The following is a 23,944-nucleotide window of genomic DNA, read 5'->3' as shown; positions in this document are numbered from 1 at the left end:
GAATGCAACATATTAGAAAATAGAAAGTACAATGTATTCTAAAAACAAGTATGCAACATAGAATGTACATTCAAAAATACTTTTTAAACTTTTTTTTTTACATTACAGCAATGGACACGTGTACGGTGGAGAAAGTGGTTAAGCGGACATTGGCCACAACGGAGCAAGTCATCAGGCTGTAAAATGCGACAAAGCTGCAGGCCAACTCTGTCCTGTGGCATGCACATCGCAGTGGCCGCATAACTGCCAGCATCACTCATACCGTACACAAATGTAGAGATCCGAAAACTGCCATGAACCAATCATGAAGCACGATGCAACAGATATTTCTTGTGTGCCGGCTGTGAAATGGGGTATTGACAAAGAAGCAACCGCGAGACACGAGTACAGTGTTTATATGTGCCAAATCCATGACAACTTTAAGGTAGAGGAGGCACGCTTAGTGATCGACGGTCGTTTTCCGTTCATGGCTAGGTCACCGGACGGGATTAGTAGATGTATATGCCATGGAACTTCAGTAATTGAAATCAAATGTCCGTTCAAGTACAGGAGCGTCTCGCCAGTAGACCCGAGCGTCATAGGCGATCAACGGTACTGTTTCGATAGCTTCGGAAACTTGAAAAACACCCACAGATATTATACCCAGGTACAAACGCAGATGATCGTTTGTAAGTGTGCAAGGTGCGACTTCATTGTATGGACACCACAAGCCATGGTAATATGCACCGTACTTAGAGACGCGACATTCTGAGACATGTGTACCGGAAGTCGGAATGCCACCCGGCTAACAACTTCCGGATTGTGTGACGTCACGGCGATTGCTCGTATAAGTAGGGACACATCAGCTTAAGGATGTCTTGTTTGAATGTGCACCATACAGGGGGTGGTGCATGGTAATAATTAGTTAGGGATTATGGTTAAGGAAATTGTGTGTATTAACCCTGAAGTAAACCTCTACCGGGGGCCGGGAGACTGAAGTAAAGCCAGGAGACTTTGCAAGAGAGGGGCGGAGCTGAAGACGCCTCCCAAGAAGCGGAGCTCGGATCACCTTCCAGGGGTGGCGCATTGCCCGGGGAGAACAGGGAGGAGCCTGAATCGGGCGGTTGGGTATGTCGGTGAGGCATGTCAAAGTCGGAGGAGAAAGAGAAATTGAGGAGAAAAAGGAGAGTTCTGAGGAGGCCGTCCTGCCTACCTGCTAGCATTTTCCTCATTCCAGCCTTGTCCTGTTCGTCGTCCCTGGATCCTACTGTGTGCCATCACTGCCTGTTCTTCTCCCCATCGTCTGCTCGCCTCACAATTGCCTGATCGTCCACCAGCAGCTGAGTCCCCGAGTTTTGTCCCTTTCCCATCAGTGACTGAATCTGGGGTGAAGTGCCTTAGTTTCTTTCGATTTGTTTTATTCACATTGTATATAATTATTTATCGATTCCGTGTGTCCCTTTCTTCCCCAACACCACCCGTCGTCGTATCCCTCCGCCAGTCAATCTTCCCCTGGTTGCTTGCGGTTTCGGGAATAAACCTGTTGGTTTTAAAAGCTTTAAGTTTCTCGTGTTTCTCCTCACGCCGCGCGCGTTGTCCGCCATTAATTTGGAACGTCTCCGCAGGAGTTAAGCCGTTCGGGACATCACCAGATTTTAACCTCCCGCCGCTATGAGCTCGACGTTAGTTGAGCCCTCGACACTACAATATACCCGGACAATGCAAATACAAACTGTATATCTGGACAATGCAAAATGATTTACCTGAATACTGAAAAGTGATTATCTACCAACATAATGCAAATTGATCTTCCACGACATTGCAAGTTTATCTATTTGAATACAATTTGATTGACCTGAACAATGCATATTGATTCGCTGACTACTGAAAATTGATCTACCAGCATAATGCAAATCGATCTACCTGTAGAATGCAAATTGATCGAACCTTATATGGAGCTCTGCATTTGTGTGTCTTGTACAAAGAAAACCAAGGAATGCTCTTGAACTCCATCAGAACTTGCTTTGATCAACAGACACTGCTTCTGTGAGCATTAACCCCACTATATGTACACACAGACATATCTCACAGGTCATTGTTGAACTGTCTGGTGGTTTACACTTAATGTACCTAAACAGTGTAAAAATGGTAGTCCACAGAGGAACAGTCAAACAGAACTGAGTGGTCCATGAAACAGAACAACCCATGACAGTATTGTGTGCTCAAATAAAAGACTAGACCAAAATGGCACAGTCCACAGAGAAGCGTGTCAAAATGGCATGCTCTATAATGTGCTGCAGTCAACAAACATTGGGGAACCAAGGGCTGTTCTTTGTACTCAAGGAAGGCCATTCATGCAAACTACATGGTCATTTTGATTCCAGGGCAGAAACTGCTGCTCAGACAGCAAGCACACTCTAAGATAGCAAGCGGTGTAACCTGGTATCCAGGAACATACAGGGCTGACAGGATGGCCTGCAGGTATGCACACTCGCCTCAAATCTGTCTCGCCGAGGTTCGAATCCTGACCCAGCTATAAACTGTCATCCCGGTGTTTCATCAATGTGTGTGTGCCATTCCTCAGATGGACGTTAAATGGGAAGTCCATCTGCTAGCATTCATTGGTGGATGTTAAAGATCCCATTGTGTCCTTCGCGAATAGTATCACCAGCATCATCAACAAATTCCAAATTCCTACTCCAACCAGCAGAGGTCATTGCAACAGTGGCACAGCCACACTCTCAGCCAATGATGCGACCTCACAGCCTTATGCTGCATATGAACGGAGGAGGAACCTTACAAGAAGACCAGATCACTTGCTACCTACACTCCAGGAATTTCTTCATGGTGCCGGCGATAGCTCATCTATTCTTTGCAAGGGACACTGTGGGACCTTTAACGTCCACCAACTAATCCTGGCAGGTGGGACGCTCAACTTAACATCCTTCTGATGGACAGCGCACGCATTGATGCCTTGCCCTGTATGCGAAGCATCAGGATTGCAATTTATTGCCAGGTCGAGATTCAAACCCAGGCCAGACAGCTCAAAGGTGAGTGTACATACCTCTAAGCTATCTTTCCAGCCCACAACAATGGTCCAGTCGAGAACAAACATCAATTTGTGCAATAACCAGCACACAACTCATGCTGACAAACATCTATCATGGAAAAGACAATTACATATATATATATATATATATATATATATATATATATATATATATATATATATATATATATATATATATATATATATATATATATATATATATATATATATATACATACACCAGTCGTCTTATTTAGTGATGCTTAGTTCTTCACGTGACAAAGATCCAATGGAAAGAATTTTGAGCACATGTGACATCATGACGAATGAGCTGTGAATTTTACTTCATTGAAGCAATGACAAAGACTTTAATTGCACACGACAAAATATAAATTAGATCGATTCCCTTTGAAGTGAATAGTCTTATAAAATGAAATTTTACAATGGCAACAACAAAAAACAAAACCCAATAATCTTGACAATATCTATTTGCAATTATTTGATCAAAATTACAGTAATCCAAAAAACGATTCACGATGAAGGAAGTCTACTATGTAATCAAACAATTCCGAACACCTGGACACTGTCCCGGCTCAAAGGTGTGCCATCACACTGAAGTAGCACAGACACCCCAGGTGGAAAAGACGAGCCGCTGTCTTTTGTGCATGACAGCAACAACGTGGTCAGAATACAAACTACTGCAGGACCCTCAAAGCTGCACATTTACAGAGGTTATGATTTTGTGGATTTCTTTCACACAGTTGAGGACCACCTCTGCATCGATAACAGTGAAGATTCACTCGTGGAGAGGCTTCTCCCGCTGATACTCAAACCTGCAGATCCCACAGCTCACAATGGCGACGATGAGTTGTACCATACCCTTTACAGGCCGACGGTGCTGTCGAAGCAGTTTCTTTGCAAGGGTGATGTTGAGTGGTTTGGCATTGCCATTGCCTTCCCAGCAGTCAGATAGGGCAGGCACTTGTAATTTGTTCAGGGCACCTATTCTTCGCAAAAGACACTGACCGTGGGATCTTTAACATCCACCAAATGCTAGCGTACAGGACAACCAGTTTAGCGTCTATCCGACGTACGGCGCATGCACATTAGATGGCTCGGTCCACATGCGAAACATTAGGATGGCAGTTTATGGCTGTGTCGACATTAGAATTGCAAAGAGGTTAAACAGTTCAGAAGTGAGTGTGCATACCATTGCTCGGTTTTGTATTTATGACGAATCATTAGTCGCTTTAAAAAAAAATAAAAAAATAAATCGAGCAATTTTGAGGACAAACACAACTTGATAAGTGAGCGATTAATTTATGATTATCAAATGGATTGATTCGTGTGTCCAGGAAAATGTGGCTTTGTAGCTTCTATCTCAGGATACTGCGGTATTGGGGGGGGGGGGGTTGAATAATAAATAAAAGTAAAATAAAATTAAAAAATAATAATCGATCCAGGAAAAGGAAGCTTATGCAGTAGAAGAGACAAAACAACATGAGCATCAGATGATCTCCTGCAGAAGCTGGAGGATGAGGTACTTTGCGTCTTGCAAGCTCTTGGACGGTTCTCCATTCCTAGGCATCGACTCCGTCCCCAGCAGGAACAGCTTGCGTCCCCTCATGACCTCCGAGAGGGCCAAATTCTCATGTACTTGAGTGACGTTACATGCCCCTTGCACATCCTGCCAGGGACAAAAGCACAAGGTGGGACATTCGAAAGAGCACCTGGGAGTTATTAGGATGGACTTCCGGCATCATTTCATTCGTGTGGATACACTTGCCTCATCAATACCGGCTGGGTAAATGAGCAAATAACCAAAATAAGTAATAATAAAAAAGATGTACACACCTGCTTGTTTGCAAGCATCAGCAAGGAGAAAGGAATTTTGCTCTGCAGCAACTTCCTGAGCTCACTCTTGACAAGGGGCATACGGTCATGGTCAGATGCATCCAGTACAAACACCAACAGATCTGCTTTCTTCATCAACCCAAAGACAGAGTAAGAGGGAGGGGGAGGGTAATGAAGCTGACAAGGGCAAAGCTTCACCCAATTCGCTTTCACACACTACAATTCCACCGGTGATTACAATGGCTCAGATCCAATGATGCAACCTCACGAGCATGCCATCACCACTGCCAGGGTCTCCACCACATGACATATGACACTACTTTCATGACATCTGCTTACAACATGGTGTACCAGAATGGCATCAAGCATGGATTATCTACGGTGGCTTCGTGGACACAGTATCATCACTACAATCGCTTTGACCAAAGCAATGCACCCTCAGCAACTGACCTGCAGATACTTGTCCCAGTAAGACCTTAGATGATCTCTGCCCCCAACTGCAGGCAAAAAGGAAGACCTTCTGTTTTGGCTTGGTGACCATTCACCTCAACCAAGAAGCAAACCAAAATTGATGGTGGAAGTGAAATGTCCATGTCACCATATTCACCACTGACCCCCAGATGTTGCACAGTTATCGAAACAAACATCATTCAAGCACCGAGCTCACAAGACCTTCCAGCAGGTGAATCAAGAGGCCATTGCACCGGAGTGAAGCACCATGTGTCCCCTCTGTGGGCGCAATGGAGCATAACCAATGATGGCCCATAATGTGACGCAGCATACTGGACTTTCCAGCTCCATCCAGGCCAAGGATCACAACACGTTTCACAACGTCCTGTGCACAAAACAGAAGAGGACACTATGCAAGACCATAATATACATATATTGGTACTGTACTTATTGGTACATTTTTGGAGGACCCTGGGGAGACACATCCAACTCAAAAGGGTTCCCTAATGTAGCTATATCTGCAGTAATTTTGTTTCGCTAAATTACACCTCCCCCTCATACTGATGGAAGGGAAAGATGCATTGTGAATGTAGTTAAAACGACCCCCATTGCTCTCTTCCTCATTTTCCAACTCGGTTATCAAACCTTATTCTCAAGCTCCATTCTCAAACCCAAAGTCTCAGGACTTTATTCTCAACTCTTTTAAGATTCCAACCCCATACCACATTCACTCCACCAAATCACACCGCAAATCCATTCAGCAATACTTCAATAGCATCCATCAAACAGGGATCCTCTTTGAGCACAGCAGAGCTGAGCTGCCAGTGCTACTACCATCATTGTTCTCTCCAGGCCGCCGAGCAGCGAGCGCTACCAACATCGTTTCAACCACGCAGTCAGCGCTGTCAGCGGAGTTCCAGCAGCCCCAACAATCACATCCCTGGAAACAATCGTGGTGACTGGATTGCAGAGTGCAAGCAAATCGGCGTGGTTGGCTCACGGAGAGCGGACGTGAGAGGTGACAGGAGCGTGGGTGATAAGAGGCCTGACAGATCAGTTTGCAGGGAGTTTGTGTGAGAGATCAGTTCCAAGATTCTCTGAGAGAGTTAAATTTCGAGAGTTCTGAGTGTCAGTTCTGGAGAGCTCAGTGGCGAAGTTCAGCAAAGCACCTCTCAGAGTTCGGAATTGGTCGGTGATAGAGTTTAAAGTCCGAGGTGGGCCACACCAACCATAAAACAGAATGGGCACGGAGAAGCAAGATGCCAGGTGCGGTCACCACCTCCCCATGGACAATACATCCTATGCGCCTTGTATAACCAACCAGGGAAGCCTGGTGTTGGCTCAGTGGTTAGGGTGGTGGCTTGGGATCCTAGGGTCCCGAGTTCAAGCCCCGTCGGCCGCTGAATTAATACACCAGGGGGTTGACTCAGCCTGTCATCCTTCCGAGGTCGGCGAAATGAGTACCAGTTCCAGTGTGTGTACTGGTCGAGGGGCACTGCATCAGTGACATCGTCAGTAGTCACGCCTCATGAAATGATAGCTACCCCGGCAGCCAAGCTGCCATTCGACCACCACCACCAACCAAGAACTCTCAAGCAGAGAAAGGGGTCAAAAGTGATTCACCCCTGGAACAGACTTCTCTCCTTTCATGTCTTACACGTGCATCCTACACCCTTGTACCTTCCAGCGCACACACCTCATTGACTCGCCCTGTCGTGGATTATAAACCGAGTCCACTGCAATTATTTACAGAACTCGCATTACACGCACCCGCATACATCACACCTCCCATCCGCACCACACACGCCGTCCGTTACCACGCGAGCCATCCGGCTCACGTACGGGTGAGACCGGGATCAACACCACACCCCACCTACTTTGCTCGTCTATCAACCCTTCTTCTTCCCTTTTCCCGGAATGATTGAGGCACCTGTGCGTGTGTGGATTCGCGATAACTCTCAAACAGCTAATAGGTGAGTCTGCGTACCTCCAGGTCATCCTGCCAGCCATTGAAATGGTACTTGAACTACTGTACACATGTTCGCTTCATCAGTTCCGCATCTCTCCTTTGAGTGCAGCCATATGGCTGCCGGTTGCACCATCGGTTAGGGATGTGCCTGTGCTGCTGATGCAGTGTCCCTATTACTCGTACACCGGTACTCATTTTTCCGACCTGGGAAGGATGACATGCTGAGTCAACCCCACCTGGTATTAATTCAGTGGCCAACGGGGCTCAAACTCAGGACCCTCGGATCCCAAGTCATCTTCCCCCCCCCCCCAAACCACTAAGCCAACATCAGGCTTGACATCAGTTCCACATGTCATGGGTTTATAAATCAGTACTAATAAAAGTTTCTTCTGGAAAAAAACAAACTTCGAACTTCATAATAACTTATTGATGTTAGTTATAAAGAGCCAAGTGACAACACATGCAGGATGGTCCCGACGACCTTTTCGCACCCATTTTGTTTGGATCGGCTCCCAGTGAAAACTCTGCGAAGGAATGACGTCACAACAACAACAAAGCAAGATCAGCTCCATGGAAACATCCATTTCTGGAGGAGAAACTCGTCCACACGGCCTGAGGAATTCTGTGTGATCGGGTTGTGGTCGAGGCACGGGCGTGACGGGCCACGTGACCTCTTGTCGTCCTGGTAAAAATGCGCCATGACGGTGTAGTTAACAGCACTCCGCGAACCCGCAGTGTCCAGTTCGGAGCGTCTGTTCTCCCGCTTCGAGGTAATTAATAATAATCCGACACACAAAACAAGACGAGGCACATTGAAGATTAACCCATGAACACCCGACCCACGACCCCGACCCACGACCCCGACCCACGACCCCGACCCACGACCGATAACCCTCAGCAACGGTCGCCAACCTCGGTTTGGATATTCTCACAGGGACATTTCTTTTTACGGTTCCAAGTCCAGATGAAGAAGCTGACGGCGCCCAAGGCAGCTCCGGAGGACACGACGAAGGCCAAGCGTCCGGAAAACGCCATCGCTGGTTCGTTCGAAGAGCTCCACCCTGCGGCTCCGATAAATCGAATTGTTAATTCAACGAATGGAGAACTTTGTTCACTCTCGGAAACACCAGAAGATCGTATTTCATAAATGTAACGGAAAATCTCATTCTTCGACGGGATAATACGAGCAATACTATAATAATAAACAATAATAATAATAATAATATTAATTAATAATACACTACCAACAATTATTGCGCCACCGACTACACCGCCATAAATACATCAATGGGGAGATCAGAGTGTCTGTTGGGGAATATAAATATATCAATGGGGAGATCAGAGTGTCTGTTGGGGAATACAAATACATCAATGGGGAGGTCAGTGTGTCTGTTGGGGAATATAAATATATCAATGGGGAGATCAGTGTGTCTGTTGGGGAATACAAATACATCAATGGGGAGGTCAGTGTGTCTGTTGGGGAATATAAATATATCAATGGGGAGATCAGTGTGTCTGTTGGGGAATATAAATATATCAATGGGGAGATCAGTGTGTCTGTTGGGGAATATAAATACATCAATGGGGAGGTCAGTGTGTCTGTTGGGGAATATAAATACATCAATGGGGAGGTGAGTGTGTCTGTTGGGGAATATAAATACATCAATGGGGAGATCAGTGTGTCTGTTGGGAAATATAAATACAACAATGGGGAGATCAGTGTGTCTGTTGGGGAATATAAATACATCAATGGGGAGATCAGTGTGTCTGTTGGGGAATATAAATACATCAATGGGGAGATCAGTGTGTCTGTTGGGAAATATAAATACATCAATGGGGAGATCAGTGTGTCTGTTGGGGAATATAAATACATCAATGGGGAGGTCATTGTGTCTGTTGGGGAATATAAATAAATCAATGGGGAGATCAGTGTGTCTGTTGGGGAATATAAATACATCAATGGGGAGATCAGTGTGTCTGTTGGGAAATATAAATACAACAATGGGGAGATCAGTGTGTCTGTTGGGGAATATAAATACATCAATGGGGAGATCAGTGTGTCTGTTGGGGAATATAAATACATCAATGGGGAGGTCATTGTGTCTGTTGGGGAATATAAATACATCAATGGGGAGATCAGTGTGTCTGTTGGGGAATATAAATACAACAATGGGGAGGTCAGTGTGTCTGTTGGGAAATATAAATACATCAATGGGGAGATCAGTGTGTCTGTTGGGTAATATAAATACATCAATGGGGAGATCAGTGTGTCTGTTGGGGAATATAAATACATCAATGGGGAGATCAGTGTGTCTGTTGGGGAATATAAATACATCAATGGGGAGTCAGTGTGTCTGTTGGGGAATACAAATACACCAATGGGGAGGTCAGTGTGTCTGTTGGGGAACATAAATACACCAATGGGGAGATCAGTGTGTCTGTTGGGGAATATAAATACATCAATGGGGAGTCAGTGTGTCTGTTGGGGAATATAAATACATCAATGGGGAGTTGAGTGTGTCTGTTGGGGAATATAAATACACCAATGGGGAGGTCAGTGTGTCTGTTGGGGAATATAAATACATCAATGGGGAGGTCAGTGTGTCTGTTGGGGAATATAAATACATCAATGGGGAGGTGAGTGTGTCTGTTGGGGAATATAAATACATCAATGGGGAGATCAGTGTGTCTGTTGGGAAATATAAATACAACAATGGGGAGATCAGTGTGTCTGTTGGGGAATATAAATACATCAATGGGGAGATCAGTGTGTCTGTTGGGGAATATAAATACATCAATGGGGAGATCAGTGTGTCTGTTGGGAAATATAAATACATCAATGGGGAGATCAGTGTGTCTGTTGGGGAATATAAATACATCAATGGGGAGGTCATTGTGTCTGTTGGGGAATATAAATAAATCAATGGGGAGATCAGTGTGTCTGTTGGGGAATATAAATACATCAATGGGGAGATCAGTGTGTCTGTTGGGAAATATAAATACAACAATGGGGAGATCAGTGTGTCTGTTGGGGAATATAAATACATCAATGGGGAGATCAGTGTGTCTGTTGGGGAATATAAATACATCAATGGGGAGATCAGTGTGTCTGTTGGGGAATATAAATACATCAATGGGGAGGTCATTGTGTCTGTTGGGGAATATAAATACATCAATGGGGAGATCAGTGTGTCTGTTGGGGAATATAAATACAACAATGGGGAGGTTAGTGTGTCTGTTGGGAAATATAAATACATCAATGGGGAGATCAGTGTGTCTGTTGGGTAATATAAATACATCAATGGGGAGATCAGTGTGTCTGTTGGGGAATATAAATACATCAATGGGGAGATCAGTGTGTCTGTTGGGGAATATAAATACATCAATGGGGAGATCAGTGTGTCTGTTGGGAAATATAAATACATCAATGGGGAGATCAGTGTGTCTGTTGGGGAATATAAATACAACAATGGGGAGGTCAGTGTGTCTGTTGGGAAATATAAATACATCAATGGGGAGATCAGTGTGTCTGTTGGGAAATACAAATACATCAATGGGGAGATCAGTGTGTCTGTTGGGAAATATAAATACAACAATGGGGAGATCAGTGTGTCTGTTGGGGAATATAAATACATCAATGGGGAGATCAGTGTGTCTGTTGGGGAATATAAATACATCAATGGGGAGATCAGTGTGTCTGTTGGGGAATATAAATACATCAATGGGGAGATCAGTGTGTCTGTTGGGAAATATAAATACATCAATGGGGAGGTGAGTGTGTCTGTTGGGAAATATAAATACATCAATGGGGAGATCAGTGTGTCTGTTGGGGAATATAAATACATCAATGGGGAGGTGAGTGTGTCTGTTGGGGAATATAAATACATCAATGGGGAGATCAGTGTGTCTGTTGGGGAACATAAATACATCAATGGGGAGATCAGTGTGTCTGTTGGGAAATACAAATACATCAATGGGGAGATCAGTGTGTCTGTTGGGGAATATAAATACATCAATGGGGAGATCAGTGTGTCTGTTGGGAAATATAAATACATCAATGGGGAGATCAGTGTGTCTGTTGGGGAATATAAATACATCAATGGGGAGGTCATTGTGTCTGTTGGGGAATATAAATACATCAATGGGGAGATCAGTGTGTCTGTTGGGGAATATAAATACATCAATGGGGAGATCAGTGTGTCTGTTGGGAAATATAAATACAACAATGGGGAGATCAGTGTGTCTGTTGGGGAATATAAATACATCAATGGGGAGATCAGTGTGTCTGTTGGGGAATATAAATACATCAATGGGGAGATCAGTGTGTCTGTTGGGGAATATAAATACATCAATGGGGAGATCAGTGTGTCTGTTGGGAAATATAAATACATCAATGGGGAGATCAGTGTGTCTGTTGGGGAATATAAATACATCAATGGGGAGGTCATTGTGTCTGTTGGGGAATATAAATAAATCAATGGGGAGATCAGTGTGTCTGTTGGGGAATATAAATACATCAATGGGGAGATCAGTGTGTCTGTTGGGAAATATAAATACAACAATGGGGAGATCAGTGTGTCTGTTGGGGAATATAAATACATCAATGGGGAGATCAGTGTGTCTGTTGGGGAATATAAATACAACAATGGGGAGATCAGTGTGTCTGTTGGGAAATATAAATACATCAATGGGGAGATCAGTGTGTCTGTTGGGGAATATAAATACATCAATGGGGAGGTCATTGTGTCTGTTGGGGAATATAAATACATCAATGGGGAGATCAGTGTGTCTGTTGGGAAATATAAATACAACAATGGGGAGATCAGTGTGTCTGTTGGGAAATACAAATACATCAATGGGGAGATCAGTGTGTCTGTTGGGAAATATAAATACAACAATGGGGAGATCAGTGTGTCTGTTGGGAAATATAAATACAACAATGGGGAGGTCAGTGTGTCTGTTGGGAAATACAAATACACCAATGGGGAGATCAGTGTGTCTGTTGGGGAATATAAATACATCAATGGGGAGATCAGTGTGTCTGTTGGGAAATACAAATACACCAATGGGGAGATCAGTGTGTCTGTTGGGGAATATAAATACATCAATGGGGAGATCAGTGTGTCTGTTGGGAAATACAAATACAACAATGGGGAGGTCAGTGTGTCTGTTGGGAAATATAAATACACCAATGGGGCGGTCAGTGTGTCTGTTGGGGAATATAAATACAACAATGGGGAGATCAGTGTGTCTGTTGGGAAATACAAATACACCAATGGGGAGATCAGTGTGTCTGTTGGGAAATACAAATACACCAATGGGGAGATCAGTGTGTCTGTTGGGAAATATAAATACAACAATGGGGAGATCAGTGTGTCTGTTGGGAAATACAAATACATCAATGGGGAGATCAGTGTGTCTGTTGGGAAATATAAATACAACAATGGGGAGGTCAGTGTGTCTGTTGGGAAATACAAATACACCAATGGGGAGATCACTGTGTCTGTTGGGGAATATAAATACATCAATGGGGAGATCAGTGTGTCTGTTGGGAAATACAAATACATCATTGGGGACGTCAGTGTGTCTGTTGGGAAATACAAATACATCATTGGGGACGTCAGTGTGTCTGTTGGGAAATACAAATACAACAATGGGGAGGTCAGTGTGTCTGTTGGGAAATACAAATACATCAATGGGGAGATCAGTGTGTCGGGAAATACAAATACAACAATGGGGAGGTCAGTGTGTCTGTTGGGAAATATAAATACACCAATGGGGCGGTCAGTGTGTCTGTTGGGGAATATAAATACACCAATGGGGAGATCAGTGTGTCTGTTGGGAAATACAAATACACCAATGGGGAGGTCAGTGTGTCTGTTGGGGAATATAAATACATCAATGGGGAGATCAGTGTGTCTGTTGGGAAATACAAATACAACAATGGGGAGATCAGTGTGTCTGTTGGGGAATATAAATACATCAATGGGGAGATCAGTGTGTCTGTTGGGGAATATAAATACATCAATGGGGAGATCAGTGTGTCTGTTGGGAAATATAAATACATCAATGGGGAGATCAGTGTGTCTGTTGGGGAATATAAATACATCAATGGGGAGATCAGTGTGTCTGTTGGGGAATATAAATACATCAATGGGGAGATCAGTGTGTCTGTTGGGAAATATAAATACATCAATGGGGAGATCAGTGTGTCTGTTGGGGAATATAAATACATCATTGGGGAGGTCAGTGTGTCTGTTGGGAAATACAAATACAACAATGGGGAGGTCAGTGTGTCTGTTGGGAAATACAAATACAACAATGGGGAAGTCAGTGTGTCTGTTGGGAAATACAAATACAACAATGGGGAGGTCAGTGTGTCTGTTGGGGAATATAAGTACATCAATGGGGAGATCAGTGTGTCTGTTGGGGAATATAAATACATCAATGGGGAGGTCAGGGTGTCTGTTGGGAAATATAAATACATCAATGGGGAGGTCAGGGTGTCTGTTGGGAAATACAAATTCATCAATGGGGAGGTCAGGCTGTCTGTTGGGAAATATAAATACATCAATGGGGAGATCAGTGTGTCTGTTGGGAAATACAAATACATCAATGGGGAGGTCAGACAGTACAAGGTAAGTGAAGGGAGGAGGGATGGGGGGGGGGGTTTAAAAGTGAGGATAAGGTAATTTTAATAATAAATTACATTGAATACTTAATGGGCCTCAATTTGAATTCCATACGAGTCAATGGTGCAGGGGGGGGGGGGATGTTCCCACTCTGACACCTATTGTCAGGTGCACCATGATCCCACTCTGACACCCATTGTCACGTGCACCATGATCCCACTCTGAAACCCATTGTCACGTGCACCATGATCCTACTCTGACACCCATTGTCACGTGCACCATGATCCCACTCTGACACCCATTGTCACGTGCGACATGATCCCACTCTGACACCCATTGCCACGTGCACCATTATCCCACTCTGACACCCATTGTCACATGCACCATGATCCTACTCTGACACCCATTGTCACGTGCACCATCATCTCACTCTGACACCCATTGTCACGTGCAACATGATCCCACTCTGACACCCATTGTCACGCCATGTTCCATCGACATGGCATGTCCATGTGAGTGACCTCAGACGCGACCGCGTTGACATGGCAGAGACCAATCAGTGAGCAACTTTCATCACCGTAAGTGTGCATGCACGACCCTCACAAGGTGGAGGGGAAAAACCCACCATGAGCCATTCCAGCCACAGTCCACATGGGAAGCCAGCCACAACATGAGCACAGGGTCCAAGATTGAATTGAAAGCCATCAGAACCTCCCCATGGGCTTCACTAGCACCTCGAGGAAAGCTCCCCTCCACATTGACCTCAATGTTTGTCTCGTTTTTCATTATCTCTTGTCCCTCAGCAAGTCTGCTTGTGTTAAATCAGACCAGGATAGCCATATAGTCCGTCATAATCTCGGTTGAGCACAGGTTTTTCTCTTTCCTTCACTGTTCCATTTATGGTATTCCCCACCATTTGATAATTTATTAAACCCGTTTGAGGGTCTGATCGCTGTGGCTTGTGAACAGTGGGATTGCCGTATGGCATGCCACATTCTCCTTAAAACCAAATGCTCATGCTGAGCCTTGGTACACGGACCAGATTAATTAAATCACACAATCTTTGACATGGAGTCACCATGCGTGTGCAGAACGTCTCTGCTCAACTTGGCAGTTAACCTCCAGCGATCTCAGGTCAAGTCGACCCATAAGGGAGACGGAGTCCGTTACAATGTGTCTATCGAGTTATCTCGTTCCATCAAGTCATGTCCGACTTCTGGTGACATTCCTGATCAGATATCTCCAAGCATCCTGATCTCGCACTGCTTCCCAAAGCTTTGGCTGGGACAGATTGGTTGTGACCCTCACCCCATCCAGATCCATCCAGTGCAGTGCATAACAAGGTCTTCCTCTTCTTCCCTCAGCCATACCCAGCATAGTCCATGAGCCAGACCCCAAAATTTCATCAATTGGTGCGAGCTGGGATAGCAAATTATCACGATAGCAAATTTTTGAAAGTTCTACATCCACAGATGAAAAAAAAATCTTTGAAAGCAATCCGGGACTCACTGCTTGGTGGTCGTAATCGCCTCTTAAAGACGGACACCCGAGTCCAATCTGAAGGACCAGGTTTTCGGGTAAGGGAAATATAAGGTTGAATAACATTGCAAGCCATGGTCATGTAGTGATATGTGACCACTCAAAATGTTGGTAATCTGATCCTCTATACGTTGGTATCCGTTATATGCTCATGCGTTATGTAGGTCACCAGAGGTCAAAAGGTCACGAAATTTGACCCCTGCCTAAAAATCTGACCACCTGTCAGAAAACTCACAACATATATCATACCAATGGGACTTTCTTAACTTAAATGGGTTCACATGGAAGAAGAGAAGTACCCAAGTCAATTATAAGTCGAGCAAAGTGTACTTTATGATTATTGAAGCTGTGGTACAGAACGGTTTTGACACATTTTTTAAAATGGCCTTTTGTTCCGCTAAAAACATGAAAAATTGTATGAAGTTTGACTGCTTGAAATTGGTGAGCATGTTTTGACAAATAACCACTCCAAAATGCTAACGGTCATGTCCGACATGTATTCAGGGGTTGGTTAAGCTACATTTCGATGTAATTAGGCCACCAGAGGTCAAAAGTGAGGTCAAATTGAAAATGCTAACCTCAATCGCAGAAAATGCAAGAAAATGTCAATGAATGAATATTAATGTGGGATTAGATCATTCATAGGTTAACTGTCAAAAACTAGTTTAGTGTTAGAAACTTCGGTGTTGATAATGTAGGCCTAAACAAGGATGGTCACATCTGGGCCTGCGACTCGCACAGAGTTGATTACTCATCATCTGAAATATCATCATCATCACTCGCTTCAAATTCAACGTTGTCCTCGTCGTCAGCTTGCAGATTGCTCCATGTTTGTAACTTGCAAAGGTTTGTACACTTCATGTTATTCTGTAGGCAGGTACAGCTCTCCTCCAAGCACTCCCTTCGACAGTCACATAAAATCAATTCCATCACCAACTCAGGGACAGGTGGGGCATCCCCCCCCCCAGTCAATCACCAAGTTCCCATCCTTCTTCCAACCATGACCAACAGGAGAGGGAATCTCAGGGAAAGCCTCCATGCTCCTTTTCCAGACAGCACATTGATAATTAGCCCTCTCGCAGTTGTTTTGCAGTGAAGAAGCGCAAGGAGGAAGCTGCCAAGATTCAACCTCCCCTTTTTTTTTGCACAGAAGAGGTTGAACTGCAATTCATTGACGTTCTCAGCAACTGTCCTTGCGCTGTATAGACAACATGTAAGTGACTCTAATGCTTTGAAAAGCTGTGGTGAGACTTCCCAGGTCTCCTGTGTGTTCCTGTGTCGCTGATCAATAACCTCTTTAGGGCTGAAACCTTTCCTCTCCCAGGGAAGCAGCTCACGGCATCACAGCCTGTAAACGCAGGCAATCCCAGAAGCTCTGGACATTTTTCCAGGCCCAGCGTGTTGGCAACTTTCTTCACATCAACGTATTCAGTGTGTGTCTTGGTTCCACCGTTCATGTAAAGTGAGCATGGGAGCTGTGATGAAAATGCCATGCCAATAATGAAGACATCCGTATCTTCAGACACAATTACAAGTGCAGTAAAGCCAGACCGAGCACAGTGCATTGCATGGAATAAGGAAGAGTCTGGAGTCTGCTTATTCTTCGCTACATTTGAGGGCTTCAACGTTGTTGACTGACTCCACCGTTGGTCTCCTGCAAGTCTCTTCCATGGGGAAAAAAAGAACTGTTTCCCAGCCAGTCTGCTTCTCTGTTCATCTTCACTCCAGTCAGTCACGATGAATTCAATCAGGCAGGTTTTCTTCTCTGGGTTCAGGAGGAAATTCTTCCACTGCTGTATTCTACATGTCCAGGTGCAAGAGTCCTGAATGATATCCCACTCTGAGATCCTCTGTTGACTCTCTCTCTCTGCATTCTTTATAGACTCATCTCGAGAGACATCAAATACCATGTCAATGCGCCCGCTGGCTGTTCCTTCTCGCAAGACTGCTGAAAGGATGGTTTGAGAGACTTCAGCAAAAGACACGTGGTTTGAATCCACCAGTAGCTTCTGTACGTGCCATCCCATCTATTATACAAGCGGAGGTTTCTGGTATAGATTGTACTGGTGACAAGTCTTTCTTGAGCCGTTTAGCCAGAGCTGCCTTGCTCGTTTTCCTCATGGTTCCTTCTGGATGAGCCAAAGCCCATGGTTATGGGTCCAAGGTGATGGGAGAGCACATCCTTCATGTGCAGCTTTCTTGTTTGGCCAATCAGGATCATTTTGGCAAAAAGGTTTCTATCTGCCTTCATTATCACCTGACATCCCTTTGTTTGATATGTCTTCTTCACCTTAATGTCACTCAATGTCTTTAATCTTTGCTTCTGCAAGGAGTCAAAGAATCCCCCGTTGGCCTCTTTTCCCAACCTCTCTTCCTGGAACAGTTTAAAAGCAGTGCTTCCCTTCTTCCGAGCCGCCAGAACATCTGTTGCTCTGTCTCCATGTGCAGCTATGCCAGTTGAGAGACTGTTGAGAGACAAGTGCACGTATCAACCATACGCAGGCTCAGACGTCGTTTAAGACAATGGAAGTGTGGCAGATCGTTGGAGAAGTGGTTGACCACGAGTGACGACGCCCATTCAGGATCGTTACATCGTTCTGCAGCACCTCCGTGATCCACATCGCAATGCAGAAACCACTACAAGGGAGACGCCTGGGCGTACGAACAACAGGATTTGTGCTCAGACGGTCAGAAATCGGCTTCGTTCTGTAGGACTCAGGAGCAGACGCCCTTCCAGAGGTCTCCCAATGACGGCCGATCGTTGTCGCCGTAGGTTGGTATGGGCCCGCCAACACCGTGACTGGACGTAGAGAATGTGGAACCAGGTGTTGTTCTCGGATGAGTCAGAATTTTGCGTAAGCAATAATGACAGACGGGTACGAGTTTACCATCGTTATGGTGAGCGACTTTTTGACTGTAATGTTGTGGAGTTGGACAGGTGGGGAGGTTCCAGCATTATGATATGGGCCGGTATTACAGCAAATACCTGCACTGAACTGATAGTCATCGGTGGTAACCTCTTAAAGAGGTAGCCTATAGTGTAGCCTGATGAAACTTTGTAGCCTGTCGTGAGGCCTTTTTTGGATGAACATCCGAACATAGCCTTGTTTCAACTGGACAATGCGTGACCTCATGCAATAAGGGTGATCACCCAGTATCTTGATGACCACCATATTGAGCTCCTGTCATGGCCTGTGTTCAGTCCAGACCTTAACCCCATCGAGCATGCATGGGATGAACTCGATCGCCACATCCGGTTACGTCCTGTGGTACCTAGAACAGCTCAAGAACCTGCCGCTGATTTAAAGGAAGAGTGGCGCGTCCTCCCCCAGGTGACTTTGAGGAGGCTGATTCAGTCCATGCACGGCGCATCCAAGCATGCATCACAGCAGAGGGAGGTCATACACCGTACTAATCTGTTGTAATTTAATGTTCATGTGATTTTGTAAATTTCATTTGCTATAAACTTTGACATAAAAACTAGCGTTTCGTTTTTTGCCAAGTATACATGCTGATCGAGTCAGCTTCACTGGCAACGAGGTTTCTTGCTCACAGCTGTCAGAATGTCTGGTGTTGATCTCAATGCTGTCACCTTCCATGATTGCAGTGAAATTGAAATAGCCAGGTTATAGCGAAACAAAATGTTCTCAGTTTTTCATTTTCATTCAGCATTCTTTCAATCTGTCTGCAAAATTGCAAGGGATTTGAATGTAAAAGAAGCACACCACTTGCCCTACTTCTAGGCTTATGACTGCAAAAATAAGACAATCATTGACAATTATCTTGCTCGAGAACCATCCTATCTGCAAGCGCAGTCATATAATTCACTAAAATGAAAGTGCTTGCAATTTGTAGACAGCTGAAGTGTGGAATCAGTCGGCAAAATACGACAACGGTCCTCCATGCGCCATAAGATGGCGCAACATCCCTCCGACGTTCCTTGTGGTCACGGTCGAGGCACGGCACAGCAGTGATTGTGAATCACCCTTTAGCATTAGCCTGACCCTTTTTCCAAAGGATCAGCTTCTTCTTCCTCTTACATTTAAATCGAAGAGATTTCGGCACATAAGAGTTTTTCTATCCTGAGAAGCACGGCAAATTCCGAGCATAGACGATAGCCCAGACCCGTCTTTTATCGTCGAGCCGAGTCTCGTGTACAACACAATTGTTTACGTGACCTTTACGAACCACGGTTCGGCACAGCAGAATCAGAGGAACAGCGTGTTGCTTGCTTGTGTTATTGAATCTCCTCTGGTTCTCCATATACATATGTATATGTATTAAATGGTTCAAATGTACAAGAGGAATTGAGTATTCTTCAACACCACCAAGAGGCCAATGGCAACTTTGAAAGAGCTACAGGCCTTCATGGCAAAGACTGGTCATTGTGTGCATGTGACAACAACAAACAAAGCACTCCACAAGTCTGGCCTGCACAGTAAGGGGGGGGGGCAAGAAGGAAACCATTAGTTAAAAAAGCCCACCTTGAGTCCCATTTGAGATATGCAAAAAACTACTCCGGAGATTCTGAAGGCGTGTGGCAAAAGGTTTTGTGGTCCAACGAAACTTTTTGGCTCAAATGGAAAGCATTACGTTTGGCGCAAACTCAACACAGCACATCACCCAAAGAACACCATCCCGACTGTGCAGCATGGTGATGGCAGAATCATGTTATGGAGATGTTTCTCATGAGCAGGGACTGGAGCACGTGTCAGGATAAAAGGGAAAGTGGATGGAACAAATTGGAGCAACAAATTGGAGGATGGAGCAAGAAAGTTGAAATTGGGATGGAAGTTCACCTTTCAGCATGACGACCCAAAGCTACACTGGAGTGCCTCAGGAACAAAAAAATAAATGTCCTTGCGTGGCCCAATCAGAGCCCCGACCTAAATCCAATCGGAAATCTGTGGCACGACTTGAAGATTGCTGTCCATCAACGCTCCCAACACAACTTGACTGAGCTTGATCAGTTTTGTCAAGAAGAATGGGCAAATTTTGCCCAATCAAGGTGTGAAAAGTTGGCAGAGATCAATCTCAACACTCACAGCTGTAATTGCTGTTAAATGTACTTCCACAGAGTATTAACTCAGGGGGATGGACACTTTAGGTAGTAGGTTGTAGACAGCAACCACTCAGCGTCGTACTACTGTTCTGACTTGGGAGCGTCAAAGTGGTGCCCGGAACCATCTTGCACTCTCCATGTCAAGATTGCTGGTCTTCTTTCTGTCTCACTCAAACTATAGCTACCAAAAGGTTAGCTTTAATATCTCTTTCTTGGAACAAACATCACACACTTTTCTTACCCACTCATTTTCACTCCTCACTTTACATTCTCCCTTTTATTTTCCTTTATTTAAGTCCTGGCCTCGATGAGGACTATATAATCCATGAATGGAGCCTTCAACATAAAAAAAAACAAACAAAAAAAAAAACCCCCCAAAAAAAAACAACTTATCCAACCAAAATATTCTTGTTTTATTAATTTTCTGAAATTTATGGAATTTGTTTTTCATTTGGAAGTTGTGTGTTACGATGTGTAAATAAAGGTGAAAAAGTCTGATTTAATGCAATTTAATTCCAGGCTATAAAGCAATAAGAGGTGAAACTTTTGAAAGGGAGTGTAGACTTTCTTTTGGAATAGAATTCTATATATTCTATATATATATATAAAAATAACAGAAGTACATAGTTGAGATTTTCTTGAAAAATTTCTTTATTTTCGAAAAAGTGCAACCAAAAGGTATGTTTCAACAGTTGGGGTGATGATGCATCACCCAGAATAGGCTCAAACCTCACCCAACAATCAGGGCAAGTGGTGTGTGGGCTGGATGGTCAACCTCACACCACCACCCATTTCTGAGCACCACCTAAAGAAGTTTAGAGATGATGCCCTGTGGGTCGGCCAATAAACAAATACAACTTCCAAAACAACAACAGGGTTCTTTTCCAAAAGCAACATGTCTGAACAAGCAACCTGCGTGTTAAATTTCCTGAGCATCCAGGTATTTTTTAGCACGATGTATGTGGCTGTGGCAGCCTTAACACCGATCAGTGGCATTGCCGATGGCTGGGGATGCTCATATATGCCAGTGCTCTATAAAGCAATGGCTTTCTCTCCTCTTGGCCACCAAACCAAAACTTGCCCAAAATATGCCACTTGGTGAGAACCTCTGAAATAGCCAAATAGGTAAAACTTAGGTAACTGGAAGAACCAAAGCACAGGTGGTATTGGAGGAGGTTTTGAGGGGGAGGGGGGATTAATTTTGAGGGGGGGGGAGAGGGGGAACTGTCACATTTATCGAGATGAATATGTGGAATTTAGAAACCAATTCACCCTCATGACACCCTCATCAATCTCCTCAAGAAATAACATAAAATAAGCGGGATAGCTTGATCTGCTGCACTGAGAATGCTGGTGGGATATGCAGCAAATCAGAGCAAGTGTGTGAACGCTTTGGGGAAATAAGAGGGTAGATGGAAACACTGCTCCTCTGCCCGTGTTAAGATTACACACCTGTTGGGCGTGCTGGAAGTAAAGCAAAAAAACAAACAAAGTAAAAACCAAACTTAAAAAGGGAACTTTAATATTGGAGGAATTTTTTAAAATCAGAAATAAAAAGTCCCAATATCCAATTTTCTTTCCTCCCCCTTCCCCCACACAATGCCCTCATTTATGACCAAATCAAAACAAGTTGGAAGTTAGTTTTGAGGAAAGCAGTTTTTCCAGGAAAGCAAAATTATGCATGTCAGGTGTAAACCACATTAGGGCTGGTTTTTTATTATTATTTTTTTTTTAACAGCTGGATAGAAACCTTTCAAACACTTCACCCCTCCTCCGAAAATCTCCATTTCTAACCAATGGGAGGTGTCCGTCTACATACTATCCCCATGCCATGGCTGCTGCACGCTGTGCTGGCGAACAGGTGAGGGGCGCCAAATCATGTCAAGCTCGATGCAGTCGAAGGGGTTGTAAATGCCACCTTGCTGAATGGGTGAGGTCATGGGGGGGTGATTACTGCCCCCAGAGCCCCGGATGACACTGCAGCTCGTTGGAGTGATGGGCGTGCCCGGAACAGGGGTCACTGGGCAGGGCATGCCAAAAGGAGCTCTGTCACAGGGAACGGACCAAATTGAGTTGAATGGATGAGACCAAACTGTGCTTTGTACTCCGAGTTGCAGGAATGGCTGCAAACAGCAAAGACAACAGCATGGATTAGAAAAGCTATAATTTCCCTTGTGTAATACAACTATTAGTTCAAACATTCATAAGGACTTAGATCTTTACATTAAAATACGAGTATTCCATTACGAAGTCTTTCTCATTTAACAAACATCTCAGAACGAGAATGGACCATCAGCTGAGTGGTGACATGAATGTTTAAAATCTGTGTTAAGTGCCTGCAGGGGCAGTAGAAGCCAATAACAAATGCCTGTTATGTTCAATAACATGATTTCATTTTCACATACTGATAAGGGAGGATTATCACCCAACCCTGTTTGATTTGGATTCCATGACAAGCTAAACGATGCATTGACAGTTAACGAATAAAGTACTGGCTTGCTCAGATGATCTCCTGCACAGCAGCTGCAGAAGTTTAGGGGAGAGGGGGAGGGGGAGAAATTCTGGTTGGTACGAGATTGGACATCAAGCGACACACGTACCGAGGATGTGGGACTCGTCGGTACACTGCCAGAGGACCAGGTGTTGCGAGGAAGAGGCTGAGATTGTATCCACGGAGATAGGAAGCTGGGTGGCCAGTCACGTGTGGCGTCGAGGTCTCGCTGGCCAGAGCCCGAGCGAACACGTGGCCCAAACACTTCTGCACAGAGGTCAAAACTCGTGCTCATAAACAAGTATGTCAAATGTACAAAGGAAAATATGGAAACTCAAAAGCAGTTTTTTTTTTCATTTTAAATCTAGAAATACTACTTGTAGAAGAGGTGGTATGAAGAATAAAGACAACAAATGACCCAATTATTACCACCTTCCTGTGGGGTCGGGTGGGGAAAGTTGTCCCAAGTCTTTCATGAGCCAGTTGGCCAGGCCTGACATTCGACCGAAGGTGATTTGGGCAGGAATTTTTAATTTGTTCAGGGTGCCAGCTATAACTCACTGACCCCACCAAGGACACCGTGGGGCCATAACATCCACCAGCGAACGCAAGCAAATGGGACACCAAGCTTGACAACCATCCGACAGATGGTGCACTTCATGATGACCCTAATCCTGTGAAGCACCAGACAGTTTATACTGCATTCGGGATTGAAATGAAACCCAGACTCAACAGCTCAATGCCAAGTGTGCTGACTTTGAACCGAAACAAATGACCCCTGCAGTTAAAGCTGGCATATGCAATGAGGGTTCCGGAATTTACTTCAAGTGACAAAATGTAGAATCATAATAAATAACGATGTAAAATGTACAAAGCAACTACATGATCAGCTTATAAACAACACGTGGGGAAAGCAAGT

At 44.4% G+C, this 23,944-nt stretch overlaps 2 protein-coding genes across 6 annotated transcripts in view; both read right to left on the bottom strand.

Annotated features, from left to right (window-relative positions):
• Positions 1-12: 12 nt before the first annotated feature.
• Positions 13-8,432, bottom strand: ARL9 (ARF like GTPase 9). 2 transcript variants are annotated; one of them, XM_085852643.1, is made up of 5 exons: positions 8,214-8,432; positions 5,555-5,717; positions 5,333-5,379; positions 4,883-5,011; positions 13-4,715 (listed from the first exon to the last, which is right to left on the bottom strand). In XM_085852643.1, the coding sequence occupies exons 1-5, from the start codon at positions 8,334-8,336 to the stop codon at positions 4,536-4,538; spliced, it is 642 nt and encodes a 213-aa protein (XP_085708769.1). In that variant the 5' UTR covers positions 8,337-8,432; the 3' UTR covers positions 13-4,535. The 2 variants fall into 2 exon arrangements, with proteins under 2 accessions (XP_085708769.1, XP_085708770.1); XM_085852644.1 differs by lacking the exon at positions 8,214-8,432 and adding an exon at positions 7,793-8,160.
• Positions 8,433-21,161: 12,729 nt separating this feature from the next.
• TMEM131 (transmembrane protein 131) overlaps positions 21,162-23,944 on the bottom strand; it is a 211,876-nt gene continuing 209,093 nt past the window's right edge. For all 4 annotated transcript variants that reach the window (XM_085852639.1, XM_085852640.1, XM_085852641.1 and 1 more), the window contains 2 exons: positions 23,135-23,292; positions 21,162-22,657 (listed from right to left, as the gene is read on the bottom strand). In XM_085852639.1, coding sequence (XP_085708765.1) covers positions 22,346-22,657; positions 23,135-23,292 — 470 coding nt within the window. In that variant the 3' untranslated portion in view covers positions 21,162-22,345. The remainder of the gene's footprint in view (positions 22,658-23,134; positions 23,293-23,944) is intronic.

Source organism: Eptatretus burgeri, chromosome 13, assembly GCF_056783735.1.
Source record: "Eptatretus burgeri isolate ZD-2024b chromosome 13, Ebu_testis_v1, whole genome shotgun sequence".
Lineage (NCBI taxonomy): Eukaryota > Metazoa > Chordata > Myxini > Myxiniformes > Myxinidae > Eptatretus > Eptatretus burgeri.
This window is presented reverse-complemented; position numbering and strand designations above follow the sequence as displayed.

Coding starts and splice junctions, on each gene's coding strand:
- ARL9 (XM_085852643.1), bottom strand. CDS start 8,336: ATGGCGTTTTCCGGACGCTTGGCCTTCGTCGTGTCCTCCGGAGCTGCC. Junction 5,380..5,554: donor CTTGATTCACCTGCTGGAAG/GTCTTGTGAGCT, acceptor TTTTGCCTGCAG/TTGGGGGCAGAGATCATCTA. Junction 4,716..4,882: donor TGATGCTTGCAAACAAGCAG/GTGTGTACATCT, acceptor TGTCCCTGGCAG/GATGTGCAAGGGGCATGTAA.